The sequence below is a fragment of the Oryza brachyantha genome, chromosome 7 (assembly GCF_000231095.2).
Source record: "Oryza brachyantha chromosome 7, ObraRS2, whole genome shotgun sequence".
Classification (NCBI taxonomy): domain Eukaryota; kingdom Viridiplantae; phylum Streptophyta; class Magnoliopsida; order Poales; family Poaceae; genus Oryza; species Oryza brachyantha.
This window is the reverse complement of record NC_023169.2, coordinates 11,755,010-11,768,797: the sequence shown is the minus strand read 5'-3', so window position 1 is coordinate 11,768,797 and position 13,788 is coordinate 11,755,010. Positions and strand designations below refer to the sequence as shown.

The window sequence follows — 13,788 nt, the reverse complement described above, 5'->3', positions numbered from 1 at the left end:
GCGCGCGCGCGGCTGTGACGGGAGGATCGGTGGTGCACGCGGCCGCCGCGCGCCCGGTGTGACCGACTGCGTTGGCGTGCGTGCGTGGGGCGCGGCGACGGATGGGTGGATGGATGGGTTGGTTGGTGGAAGGCTGGTTGGCTCGGTCGGCTGCCCGCGCGCTGTACGTACGTGGGATCAGCGTGACGACGCCTCTATTCTCTGTAGCGTGTCAGTGTTGGTAGGTAGGTCGGTGTTGGAACGAACGATCATGCCCCTGTTACTACGAGTACGACCATGGCCGAGTTTCAGAGGCTCTGGAACAGCTCGACCGATCGATCGATGGGTGGATGGGCCCGAGTCATGTTATGGCAGCGGTGAACAGTTTTCCACGAGCCCAGAAAAGCAAGAGGCCCGCCGGCCGAGCAGACCGAATCCAGCGACCACGCACGTACAGTCCAGCCAGAACAGAACAGGTCAGAAACTTGCCCTTCAGATTGACCTTTCACGGTCCTCACCTGACCCTCCCAGGTCAGTCCCAACTCACGACCACTCACTCCACAGGATTCTCCACATCCGCCGTGACTCGCCACACCGTCGACATGGACTCGAACCACCAAGCGTGTGCCCGTGCACGACCGGCGTACGCCTGTGACTGTCCCTGTACAAAAGATATCACAACCTATGCATAAAGACTTGAATGGACGAATCAAGCCGTGTAACATGTAACACCTATCAGCAACGAAAGCAACGGCCAACGTAGCATCTTAGGTTCTGAGTTAAAATTTCCAGATGAGTGAATTTTAAATTAAATCATGTAAGTATCTAAATTCTTTACTTTAAAAAGGCCCGGTAAAAATTACCAAATTAACACCTCTACTTTTTTTCTGAAACCGTCTCGATCAGCACAGCGTTCGCCAACTGATGCGTACTAACCGGATGGCTGAATTTGGATCCATGGCTCGGCCAGCCCTGGTTCCCCACTGTAATATGTTGTGTTTTCGGTGTTCAACAACATGGCTAATTGTTTACGCATGTATGTACCTAGGATTATGTAATCATGAATCAACGATGAGAGATCGATGCGATGGATCTCGTGTTAACTTAAGGCTAGCGGATAACCTAGAAAACATTGCCGAAACAAAGCTGACGTACAATGTTTCTAAGCGGAATATAGTTTCTAAAAACACGATCAATATGAACAATCTCTATGTCCCATGATGCTGTTCAGAACGTGCTCGCTCTATCGTATAGCCGCAGCACCTGACGCTCCGCTTACGTTGTCATCCTCCGACGACGGATCAGGTCACGATGCCCCCGACCGATCAGACAGCGACGCCCGGCCTCCGCGACCACACAAACAGAACGGCCAGCGACGGTCGGCCGGGCCATGCACGGCTGGAAATCGCCAAATTGGCCTGGTCCTGTGGCCAAGAAGACACCATTACACCATCATCACTGCCTCATCATCTCATCTGATGATCTGATCGCGAACGCCACCCCTTTGACTTACCACGGCAGAGAGAAAAAAAACTATGACGTGACAGATGCATACGCAGCACGGTGGCTGCCATACTGGCATGGCAGTTCCCCGTCCGTGGACCAATAGGCGTGTTTCACAAGTGAACATTTCTTCCTGCTGCTGCACGCAGGAAGAAATGCTGCGAAGTTACGAAAGGAATATATACTTTGTACAGGCAAAAACATCAGGGAATCAGGGAACGATGCGATGAAACGAGGTTGATCAGGATAGGCAGAGGGAGGTCTTCTGCTTGGCCAGCTGCTGGTTCAGCTTGCCGACGAGCTGCCGGCTGCTGCACAGGTACTCCTGGAACGACATCCGCAGGCTCCGGAGGACGGCCGCGTCGTTGCCGTTGGAGGTCGCGTTGAGCAGCGTGGAGAAGAGGTTTCTCCACAGCTCCACGTTCCAGTACCTGTCAAGGGCAAGAACGGGCAGCACCAAACAGCTCCTGTTACATAATGCAATCTACTCTTGCTTTATTATTTATATTTAGCTACACTAGTGTGAATCATGGTAGCACACACGAATGTATTGAGGAGTTGGCAATGGTGGCAGCACAGAGCACAGTACCTCTTGAACGGCGATTTGGGCTGGTACATGTAGCTTCCACCGGGCCTGGGCGCCTTCTCGATGCTCATCTGTGTCCCATGTAGCATCATGTGCGCGATGACGCAGAGGCCGTAAGTGTCAGCCTGCAGGAGAAGAAACCAACCGACCGACCGACCAACAAACAAACTGGCTTCGTCAGGCAAGGGTTTTGCTTTCAGAGATGGCTCAGTGATGATGAGGCCTTTGAGTAACTCGGGTAGCACTAGCACAGACCTGAAACGTCCAGGCTCTCTCTTCCTGCATCTCAACGCAGCTGAACCCCGAGGTTCGGCAGTCACCGTGGAACTCCGTGCCGGCTGGGAAAAGGTTCAGGTCGATGCCACGGCCCCAGTCAACAAGGCAGAGCCCCTGGAATGAGAATTTCATAAGCATCAGGAGAGGGATCAAGAACCTCTAGCCAAGTTTCCAAGCGTGTTGGGATTGAGATGCTGACCTGATTCCGCTCGGTTCTTGTCTCGCCTTTGAAGGTTTCGTCTGTGATATCTCCACTGTACAGACCATCACATGCAAAATAATGACACGGATGAACAAAACATACATGTCGGGACAAGGGCAAAATATTGGACTGATGTAGACCAGGGCTAAAGATTGGAAGGAGCATTAGGTTAGCTTTTTCTTTTTTTTTTTCAGAAATGACATGTACAGGTGGATGTACTAGATAGGTGCTAGTTGAGTTTTGGCAGAAACAGGCCATTTGCATCAAATGCCCCACAAAAATGACAAAGAAATATATATCAAAAGATCTTCATTTCAGTGGAAACATGGAGGATGGAGCCATCAAACAGATTCCAGTAACCACTCATATAAAGTAAAAAAAACAGAAGTAAATCAGCAAGGATCTTTGCACCCACCAAACCCAACATCTGGGGCCAAAAAATTGACCTTTTACTAACATGGTTGTTTTTATGGCCATCCATTACAAATATTTTCATTGAAAACTATGTAATTATATGCAATAATCTAACATTTATAGTCTTTTTTGTAGATAGTTGTGAAGCTTGAAATAAAAATATTTAAAAGATGGACATCATCACCCACAAACATGACAATAAGATCTATCCAAAACAAATAGCAAGAGAATATGGGCATTGAGCAAATGAACAGATTGCACAAATATGGCAACTAGAATAAATCTGTAGATTTTTATTAAATGTAAAATGTCAGTGGTCGCTGGATAAATATTTTTCTTCTGTTGCCCAATTTCAGTTAGAGAATACCAGAGGAAGTGGGAGGACACTCCATCCAGTGTTCTAAGCTGAGTTGGTTATCTACTTACCTTGGGTAGCAAACAAGCATATTGTCAGGCTTGAAATCACCATGGATTATGCCAACGCTGTGCAGTGTTTCCAGCATACGCAGCATCTCTATAGTGTAATATATGCATAGAACTTCATCCATATGGCGTTCAAGTACTATATGGGAATTTATAACATCCTGCAAGAGATTTGTGTCTTATGAAACACAGATTCACTATACTCCAGGCGTAAAATGCTAGTTTTGCATGATCACGTTTTCAAAGACTTTTGATACATAAAGTATTTTACCAGAAGAGTTCCATACGGCAGGTAATCACAAACTAGCACACTGACATCAGCATATACGTGCACATCATGAGTGTAGCCAAAGCTTGGTCTCTGGAAGTACAATTGTTTTGCAGTGTAAATGATAACCTTTCAATTACAATGTTATGATCTTCCTAAAAGATAAAATGATCTGTACCTCAATATCAGATATGCGTATATCAAGCTGGCGATACATGTAAAATTCCCAGGGAAATGGAGGCTTTTGAATCTGCAAACAGGAACTAGAGTTTAATAGAGGAAACAACTGAAAAAGGCAGGCTTCAGTAAGACAAATGGAAGCATGACTCACCTTTAAAGCAACCAGGTCTTCCGTATTACCGTCGACACTGGCTTTGTATACTTTTGCAAAAGCACCAGTACCAGGAGAACCTTTGATCTGGTACTTTCTGCCACCTTGGTTCAACAAAAGGGATTTGTAATTAAACTTCGTTATATCATTGATATAAATGGGCCTTATCTAATTGGAAAGGAGTATATTTCTTCCCTTTTGTGGGGAATATTGTGTAGTCATTCTGACTTACAGAGCATTGATAATGAAGTACCCAAACAACAAAAAGGATTATAGTTTCGGTAAAAGACTGTCAAGCAAGAAATTATAGTTTATACCTAATTCAATAACCTTGTTTCTTAAAACATTCTGAGACGAAGTTAACGGCACCTTTCCTGGATAGACCTTGTTGATCTTATGATATCCCTGTCAAGGATTTGGAAAACCTTCCAAGGTGAGAGCTAAGCTAGACATTATAGAATCATATAGAGTAAAATAGTAGATGCAACTTACAGTGAGCTTCTTTAGGCCAACATTAATTTTCTCCAATAAATTATTCATAGTAGACTCTGACCACGGATCCACCAAAATAGGATCCTTCTTCTGTATTTTTGATGGTTTGGGCTAGCACACAGTAACAAACATGATGGGGCTTAGTACGGTGAATCATACACAAGGAAGCAGGGCATTAGTTGGACGACTGTAATATACGCGTCAAAAGAATAAACTTGGATACAATAATGGCCAGTGATGACAAGTAAAAGAAATAAATAACAATATTTATATAGATTATTTCACAAGTTTTAGGGGGTTTTAGCTATTGTTCTTTAAAGACATATAAAAATCGCATGTCCCACGTTTCTTTATCTAGTAATGATCAGTCTACTCAAGCAGGGGGCAGGGATGTAGCATTCAATGACACATTGTGTGGCTTGAGCCCGACTTCTGCTGTTGTTCTTTACTCTTTGCATTTTTCTCGATTTTCTCTATTTATTCTGACGTATGAATTTAACCGTATAAGGTTATGAAATTTCTGTTTGGTATGGTAGCTTATGCTGATAGGCCCCTATATTTATGTTCTGGCTTCACCACTATATTAAAGCTATGCAAATGCTCTCTGAATTCTACCAATGTACCATATAGCATAAATGTCATATTTCTGAGACAAACTCATAATAGAACACATGAGCAGCAAGAATCAGTGGAAAGTACTTCCTGAAGTTTATTCCCAAATCCCAACTACTCCCTCCATCCTTTTAATATGACGCTGGTCAGTTCAAAATGGAACTAACCAACGTCACATATTAAGAAATGGAGGGAGCATGATTAAACTAAATAAATATCTCTAAACACATAAATAACAAAATAGCCACTCTAAATAACTAAAATCGTGCTATTTTGTAAAAGTAGAGTTGCAGAAGTGACAACAGAAAATATTTCCATGAAATTGTAAAATAAATCATCATGCGTTTTAGTTGAATAGATGTTATGGATTTACGAGTTAGTAAAGATCATCAAGTACAAAGTAGACATTATTGTGGTTAGCCTCAAAGCAATATTCAGTTCACAACAGGAAAACATGCAAATAATTTAATAAATTATGTAAATTAAACTTGGTGAAAGCATGTGTCACAATTCACAAGCACAGAAATGTGAAGACAATTATCCTATTGCTTGCTAACCATTTTTTGGAAAACCAAATTCTTCACCACAGAAAAATATCATATACAAAACAATATTAAAACAGTTATTACTGCCGCAAGTCTGTCAGCCTTGTCGGCATAGGTAAAGTGATACAAATGTACAACAAAGCCTTGTGGCCATTACTAAAAAGTGCAATTGAATATGAAATTTGTGAATTATATGACAGATACACAGAAGCATGAAGCATAATATGTGGACAACTAGAAAAATGTCCATTCCACCACACTATAACCATACCTGTGCATCGGCATCTGCTTCTTCTATAATCTTCTCCATGTGTTTCAAAAATATCGTATACATCTTCTTCAAATGATCAAGTGGCTCAGCTTTTCTGGTACCACGGAAATAATTTGTCATCACATCAACATGGCACATTTGACAACGTCAGGTTGTTGCTCAAAAAATTCACTTCAACTAAACATGTTTTCAAGTCATACTAACCTGGAAATACCAACTTCATATACTTTAACAGCCTCCAGCACGTTCCCCTTACTAAAAAGAAATAGTGCATATGCATCATAGAGCAGTGCATGCTCCAAATACATTCTTTTCTCCTCCAACTTCTTATACACCTTATCAAAATCACCAATTGCATCCGCCTGACATAGAACAAAACAGGGGGGGGGGGGGGCATGAGCAAAAGGATAGATAAAATGGATAAGATAAGAATTGAAACTTCAAAACCAATCAATTACATAGAGGATCCAGATCTTGAGGAGTCGGGGGTCAGTGGAGTACTGGTAATCATCGCCATACTTATCAATGCATTCCATTACATAAGTCTTGAGCCGATCAAGTGCAGCAGCTTCAAATTTTGGGCCTGTCCTGAGCTCATCCATAGCCTTGTTGATAGACCTGAATACCAAGTCAGAAACTAACATAAGCGATTGCATTCACCAGGACTAGGGACCTAATGAGGACAAACAAATCGCACTGATACAGATAAATTATGCATGAATACCAGCATGTCTATGAAAGATTAGATTTATATCTTGTAAAATAGACATAATAGAACGAGGAACAATATATAAATAAGTAGTGGATACAAATTTTAGACCAAAAGGACATATCCGCGGCTTTTATCAAAAGCAGAACATTAGCACAGAAGGAGCAAAGAAAGTGGACATATTACATTACTTGACACAGTTCAAGAACTGATAAAGGAGTAAGAGAACCGTCTCCACATGAACAAGCTAATCCTCCACAAGAAAAATCAGTCTAGTACTCTAGTTGCGGAAAACAAATCAGCTCCAAAACTACATCCTTCCCGACGCTGGACATTACGAGAGATCAATCACAGTATCCCCTCAAAACACAATTCCACTGTCGCCAAACAGCTGTCCGCGAAACCAAGCACCCCAAGCAACTACGGCGGAATCCCACACTCGCGCACCCAAACAGGACCTGAACCAAAGGAACGCGCCGCAGATAGCGAGGCTGATTTTGGGCCCTCACCTGAGGTACGGGAGGATGGGATCGGAGGGCGGGGACGCATCCCCCCGCGGCGGAACCCTCGGCGACGACCTCCGAAGCGGGCTGGAGGAGGCGACGGCCGCCGCGGGAACCGCCGCCGGAGAGCGCTCGAGCAGAACCATCCCCCTTCGGCCGCGGCAGAAGCCCCCCCGGATTCCTCCGGCGATCGCCGGGCGGCGGTGTCGAGAGAGTGGAGAGGGGAGCGGAAGAATGGAGCGTGGAGTGGAAGAGGGGAGGAGTTTGAATTTTGTGCGGTTGGATTGACCGGGGGAGCATGGATGGTTGGGCGGACGGGCTCGATGGGCTGCTGTGGGCTAAAGCCCAATTATAGCCACTTGGTTGTAACCAGTTGACGATAGAATTTTTTATTTTTAATTTTCAAAATATTTATAGAACTACTCCCTCCATTTCATAATGCAAGGTGTTTAACTTTTTTACTTATAATGTTTATAATGTTTCATCATTTTTCTTATTCAAAAAATTATGAAAATATTATTTATTTTGCTTGTGACTTACTTTATTATCAAAAGAACTTTAAGCATGACTTGTCATTTTTTATATTTGTACCAAACTTTTGAATAAGACGAATGTTCAAACGTTGCACCCAAAAAAGTCAAACATCTTACGTTATCAAACGGAGGTAGTAGATTTTTATTCAAAAATATTGCAAATATAACCTCCTCGTGCCCAACCTAAGGGCATGATATATAAAACACCTTTTGGAAGGACGTATTAGCTGATGTGGCAGATGAAGATAGGGTCGCGGCGACGACCATTAGTGGGCCGGTGGTTATTTTTGCAATTTAGACCCCAAGGAGGGAAAACAGAAATGACATTCACTTCTAAGTTTAAGAACCTAAATATACAATTTTCAAGTTTACATACCTAAATGATATTCGCTCCTAAGTTAAATTGACTAGCACATCTCGAACCAAAAGATTTAAGACCTGCACTATAGTTAAGCAGATCTCCCAGGCATACAACGTGAAAAGTACAGATTCTGCATCAATGTAAACCCATTGCAAGAAATTTTAAAAATTAAATCTAAAGTTGAATTAATATCCCGATAGTAACTATGCACTTGGATGAACCGGACTAAAGAACAACCTAGTCCATTATACATTGAACTCAATTGTATAACATATGTAAATGTGTTGTTAATCAAAATGGGCTAGGCCCAATTAAAGTTGATTAAAATTTCACTAGCCCACAATGAATGGTAGAGACAATAATACCACCTTCGAGATTTAAAGTGGAGAAGCTCAACTTAAATAGTGATGTTAGTGAGACTCTCCGTTAACTGGTTGAGACGGTAGGAAGACCGCCACACGCGCGCGCGCCGGCCGGTCCGGGACGCGGCGTCGGCTCGCTCGAATCCCCATAATTGCGTAACGTCCACAGCGATAATTAAGGCCAGTGCATTCTTCTCCATAGCTTTTTCTTCTCTCTAGTTCTGCTCAAGTTCTTGCGCCACCCATCTATCTCTCCGGTTCTGTTTCTCTTGTGCACACGAGAGTTCAGAACGAGCAGGCCTCCGGAACCCCTCTCGCAAGAGTACCTGCTCGGGTAGGCGGGTGCTAAGGTTTTTGGGGAGTGCATTCGCACGACTGCTCACTGCGTCATGTCAACTGACGAGAATGGAAGCGGGAGCGGTGGTGCTCACGACGATGGCAGCGGTGCGCACGATGACGTCAACGTCAACGAGAACAACAACACCAACGAAGGCAGTACTGCCTCAAACACCAGCGGAGGGGCATTTTTAGGGTATATCGCGCTCTCCTCTATTTTGTTTAGTATTTTCGAATGCCTGATAGCAATGGTTTCATTGTTATATCATGATCATATGGATGCTTGTGCTTATCATATATTAAGCATGCTGTCAAATGTTCTGTTCATAATCGTTAGATTATTCACTATGTTTGTCATGCCTATTGTCTTATTATGTTGGATTAAAATATGCCGAAATGTGACCATATTTCCAACAATCCAAAAACGTTATAGGTCCTTTTCGGTAGTTGGTTTTGCTGCTACTTTAAACCGCATGCATTTGATGGTTCAAACTATAAGAGATGGAAAGCACATGCACTGCTGTGGTTGACAGTCATGCAATGCTTCTTTGTCTCACGGGGCAAACCGACCGAAAGCCCTCTCTCACCTGAGGAGGAGGCCAAATTTGAATCGGCAGATTGCCTGTTTCGTGGGGCATTGATCAGTGTATTGACCGACAACATAGTGGACGTGTATATGCACATGCCTTCGGGGAAAGAGATGTTGGATGCACTTGAGGCCAAGTTCGAAGTTTCCGATGCTGGCAGCGAGCTGTATGTCATGGAGCAGTTCTATGACTACAAAATGGTTTATGATCGTTCTGTAGAGGAATAGGCTCATGAGATTCAGATGCTGACAAAAGAACTTGAGAACAACCGCTGTGAATTGCCTGACAAGTTTGTGGCTGGTGGCATTATTACCAAACTGCCACCCTCTTGGTCAGATTTTGCTACTTCTCTAAAACACAAGAGACAGGAGTTCAGTGTTACTGATCTCATTGGCTCCTTGGGTGTTGAGGAGAAGGCAAGGGCAAAGGACAGCAAAGGCAAAAAGGTAGAGGGAAGTTCTAGCGCCAACTTGGTGCAGAAGAAGTACCCTCATGCATCCCTCAACAACAAAAAGAAAGTCAAGCCTGACGTCAAATCAAACGCCACTACTGCCTTTAAGAAGAAAGGCAAGGGAAAGGCCAAGGGCGACTGCTTTGTGTACAGTAAAACTGGGCATTGGGCCAAGAACTGTCCTGATCATAAGGACAAGAAGGCTGCCAACATGGTTATTAGCGAGGGCGGAGGAACATCGGGGTACGGTAATCTTTTACCTACTGTTTTCTCTGTTTTTCATTCACATGATTGGTGGATTGATACTAGTGCTAATATTCATGTGTGTGCTGACATTTCCCTATTTTCTTCTTACCAGGTCGGGAAAGGTTCCTCCTTGTTGATGGGAAACGGGTCACTTGCGGCTGTTCATGGTGTTGGTACGATCGATCTGAAGTTTACTTCGGGAAAGACCGTGCAACTCAAGAACGTGCAGCATGTCACTTCAATAAAGAAGAATCTAGTTAGTGGCTCTCTACTGTGTAGAGATGGTTTTAGACTTGTGTTTGAGTCCAATAAATGTGTTGTTTCTAAGTATGGAACTTTTATTGGTAAAGGCTATGACAGCGGAGGCTTGTTCCGCTTTTCCTTGGATGATATGTGTAATAATAAGGTTGTAAATCATATTTGTGAGAATGATGAGTCTAATGTGTGGCATTCGCGACTCTGTCATGTGAATTTCGGTTATATGATGCGCTTAGCCAACATGAGTTTAATTCCAAAATTCACTTTTGTCACGCCCAGAAATTTACACCAAATTTCTGAACAATAGCCTGTATTAATCTCGGTCCAGGAATCAGCCCGAGTACACACTATGACAAATCAATACACAGTTCCATGACTTAAAAACAAATAAAAACAATTATCTATCGAAATGCAGCGGAAAAAGAAAACCAACTAAACCATCTAATCTTCAGCTTCAGCGGGCGATGACGGCTCCACACCACAGGCATTCTCGACGGCGGACTGAACCTTACTTCAACCTTTGGAACAACCTTCTGACTCAGACTCTGGCACTTGCTCTGGTGGGGGAAAAATTAAGCAAGGCTGAGTACAAACCACTGTACTCAACAAGTAACACCCACAAGAGAGGAGAATAATGAATGCAATAGGGTAACAAGGATAGGCTAAGGTTAAATTGCACAAAGTTGCGGTAATTTAGCAAAACAGTAGATAAAATAGACTGAAATAAAAGTAAAGTAACATTTAAAATAATCATCCACTGTCCAATGTTACACCATGTTGCAACAGACCCAAACCACTGTCCAGCGTTACACCACACTGCAACAGGGTCAACCCTCTGTCCAACGTTAAACCACGTTGCGACAGACCCAAACCACTGCCAACGTTACACCACGTTGCGCAGGGTCAAACCAGTTCCAAGATTAATCAAGTTATTAATGGTTCAACTAATCCCAGTGAATCTGTCTGTTCGCCCAATAACCGCGGACACGGCTATTCGAATAGTTTTACTCTGCAGAGGTGTATAACTTTAGCCACAAGACATGGCTCCCAAGCATGTTACCATGCCCCAACGTATCACCACGATACCTCAGTATGGAAACCATGATAAGACCTTTCACCTAACCCTCCCTAGACAATCGTACCGCACTTCAGATTTCACCCCCTCCTTTACACCAAGTCGGGCAGTCCCCTCTTGTGCCTTGGTGAATCCGGAAGCAGCAGAGACTTTCGTTACACCACGATTACCCGTCCATACTCCATCACGCTCACCCTTGCCTTGGTACGTCGAATAGGGACAAGCTAGATTACGAGTCTCAACGTTGCCCATTCTGGCTTGTGGTTAGTACGTGTAAGACTTCCAGGGTTTCCTGAGAACCGGTCCTTAATTGCCATGGGCAAGACTCTCAAAACCATGCACCCACAGCCCACCATAAGCAATATTTTAGTTATTATTAATCCACATCGAGAGATTAATAATGATTACAACCATTAAATGTCTATCAAAGTTTAATCAATAATCAAATAATAATTGGTGAGCTAGTTGAACTAAGCATGGCTAAACATTGTTTAAGCCTATTTCTAGTCAAATTAACCCTAATAATGACAATAATAATGAGTGGGAATCAACGAATATTAAAGATAATTGCCCAATAGATAAATACAATAAATAGATTTGCATAAAACAATGCATGTTTGAATGTAAAGCAGGGATTTTATAAACATGGGTTCAATATGTTCAAAGAAGGGTGCCACTTGCCTTGCTCAGACCCACGAGGAACTTCGGCGACGACTTCGAGAACGAACGGCGCTTCAACAGGGTCAAAACCTACGACAAACAAGGCAAAACAGGCTAAAACTACTGAAACAGAGAAAGAAACTATTTTTAATGGATTCTTGGCATTTTTTTGGATTTAATGAAACTTGAATGGACCTAAACGGAGACTAGATGAATTACTTATGAATTTTAGAAGTTTTCTAGGTTTTTTAAGTAAAACAGAAAAGTCCTAAATCAATTATTGCGCAATTAAATGGGGCGCTGACATCAGCGGAGGGGAGGTGGCACGCCGACAAGTGGGGAGGCTAGCAAGCGGGCCCAGGGGAGGAGAGAGGGAGAGAGGGGCGGGCGGCTGCCAGGTGGGCCACGGGGCGAGGGAGAGAGGGTGAGGCCGACGAGTGGGGTCCGTCGGTCAGAGAGGAGAGCAGGGGAGCGGGGAGGGGTGCTCGGCCGACGGCGGCAACTGGCGGGCGGCGCGGCGGCGACGGCGTGACGATGACCGACGGCCGGCGACCGACGACGACGCACGGCTGGCGGCGACGAGCGCGGCGTATCACAGCGGCGCGACGAGGATGCTGGCAACGGCACACGGGAGCGGAAGGTGATGACGGGCGTCAACAGCGGCGGCACGGCGATCGCATGGCGACGGCGACGACGGGAATGCGGCGAATTCGCCCGACGACGACGCGGGTGGGAGGAGGCCCGGCGGCGACGGCGAAAAAAGAGACAGAGGAGAGGGGAGGGCTCACCGGCGGCGGCGGAGGTGGCGACGAGTCGGCGAGGAGGAGGGACAGGTGACAGTGAGCGGAACGGAGGCGGCGACGACCGAGGCGCGGACAACGGCACGTGGGCGACGACGTCGAGCGCGGCGGTGAAGAGGGCGAGGAGGCGGTGAGGACGCTCGGGTGCCCACCGGCAGCGACGGAAGCCGGCGAGAGATCGGCGAGGAGACGGTGGTGGCGACGCGGATCCGCGGCGACGTCTGACGGTCGACGGCGAGATCGGCGGCGGACGAGACGACGGTTGGAGCGTGCGAGGGCACAGCGGCGGCACCGGCTCGGCGTCCACGGGTGGAGAGGAAAAGAGAGAGAGAGGAAGGACGACGACGGCTTACCGGTGACGGGGATGAAGCGGCAAGTCAGCGACGCTGGCGAGGCGCGGGCAGCGAGATCGACTACGACGGCGTAGGAGGACGGCGCGGCGGCGGTTCGGGCGGACGGGGAAAGGGCCGCGGCGGCGCTCGTGCGAGGGGGTTTTAAAGGGGGAGAGGCGCCGGCTAGGGTGGCACGGCCGGTGGAGACCGAGTCGGCGACGAGGCGGACTCAGCGGCGGCGCGACGAAGGCGGGACGAAGGCGGACTCGGTTCGGCCGGCGCGGGGAGGGAGGCCGGACTTCGGCGGCGCGGGCGAGCGGGCGCGGAGGCTGGGCCAAGGCGGCCCGGGAGGGAGGGAGGAGACGCGTGCGGCGGGAAAGGCCGGCTCGGCTGGGCCGGCCGAACGGAGGAGATGGGCCGGCTCGGCTGGGCCGGCTCGGCTGAGCCGGCCCAAGAAGGAGGAGAGGAGAAAGAAAAAGGAAGAAGGAGAAGAAGGGAGGAAAATTGGACTTCGGCCCAATTTGAGAAGGAAGGGAAAAAGAAAGGAAAAGGAAGGGAAAAAGGAAAACCCCACTTTTGCCGAATTTTAAATTAATTTGTTTAGTCAAATTTTACACTTCTGCAATTTGAGTTTAAATCCCGTTAATCGATTTGCAAACCTCGATTTAATTAA

At 45.8% G+C, this 13,788-nt stretch overlaps 1 protein-coding gene across 2 annotated transcripts; it reads right to left on the bottom strand.

Moving 5' to 3' along the window:
• Positions 1-1,021: 1,021 nt before the first annotated feature.
• LOC102722691 (mitotic checkpoint serine/threonine-protein kinase BUB1) lies at positions 1,022-7,310 on the bottom strand. Of its 2 annotated transcripts, XR_005812193.1 has the most exons (15): positions 7,121-7,310; positions 6,361-6,520; positions 6,107-6,264; positions 5,903-5,996; positions 4,475-4,585; positions 4,300-4,387; positions 3,983-4,086; positions 3,830-3,901; positions 3,655-3,744; positions 3,387-3,544; positions 2,544-2,598; positions 2,324-2,458; positions 2,072-2,193; positions 1,493-1,913; positions 1,022-1,403 (listed from the first exon to the last, which is right to left on the bottom strand). XR_005812193.1 is itself a non-coding variant. In XM_006657683.3 (14 exons), exons 1-14 carry the CDS (start codon positions 7,258-7,260, stop codon positions 1,724-1,726), a joined length of 1,677 nt encoding a protein of 558 aa, XP_006657746.1. In that variant the 5' UTR covers positions 7,261-7,310; the 3' UTR covers positions 1,022-1,723. The 2 variants fall into 2 exon arrangements, 1 of the variants encoding a protein (XP_006657746.1); XM_006657683.3 differs by having other exon boundaries at positions 1,022-1,913.
• Positions 7,311-13,788: the final 6,478 nt, after the last annotated feature.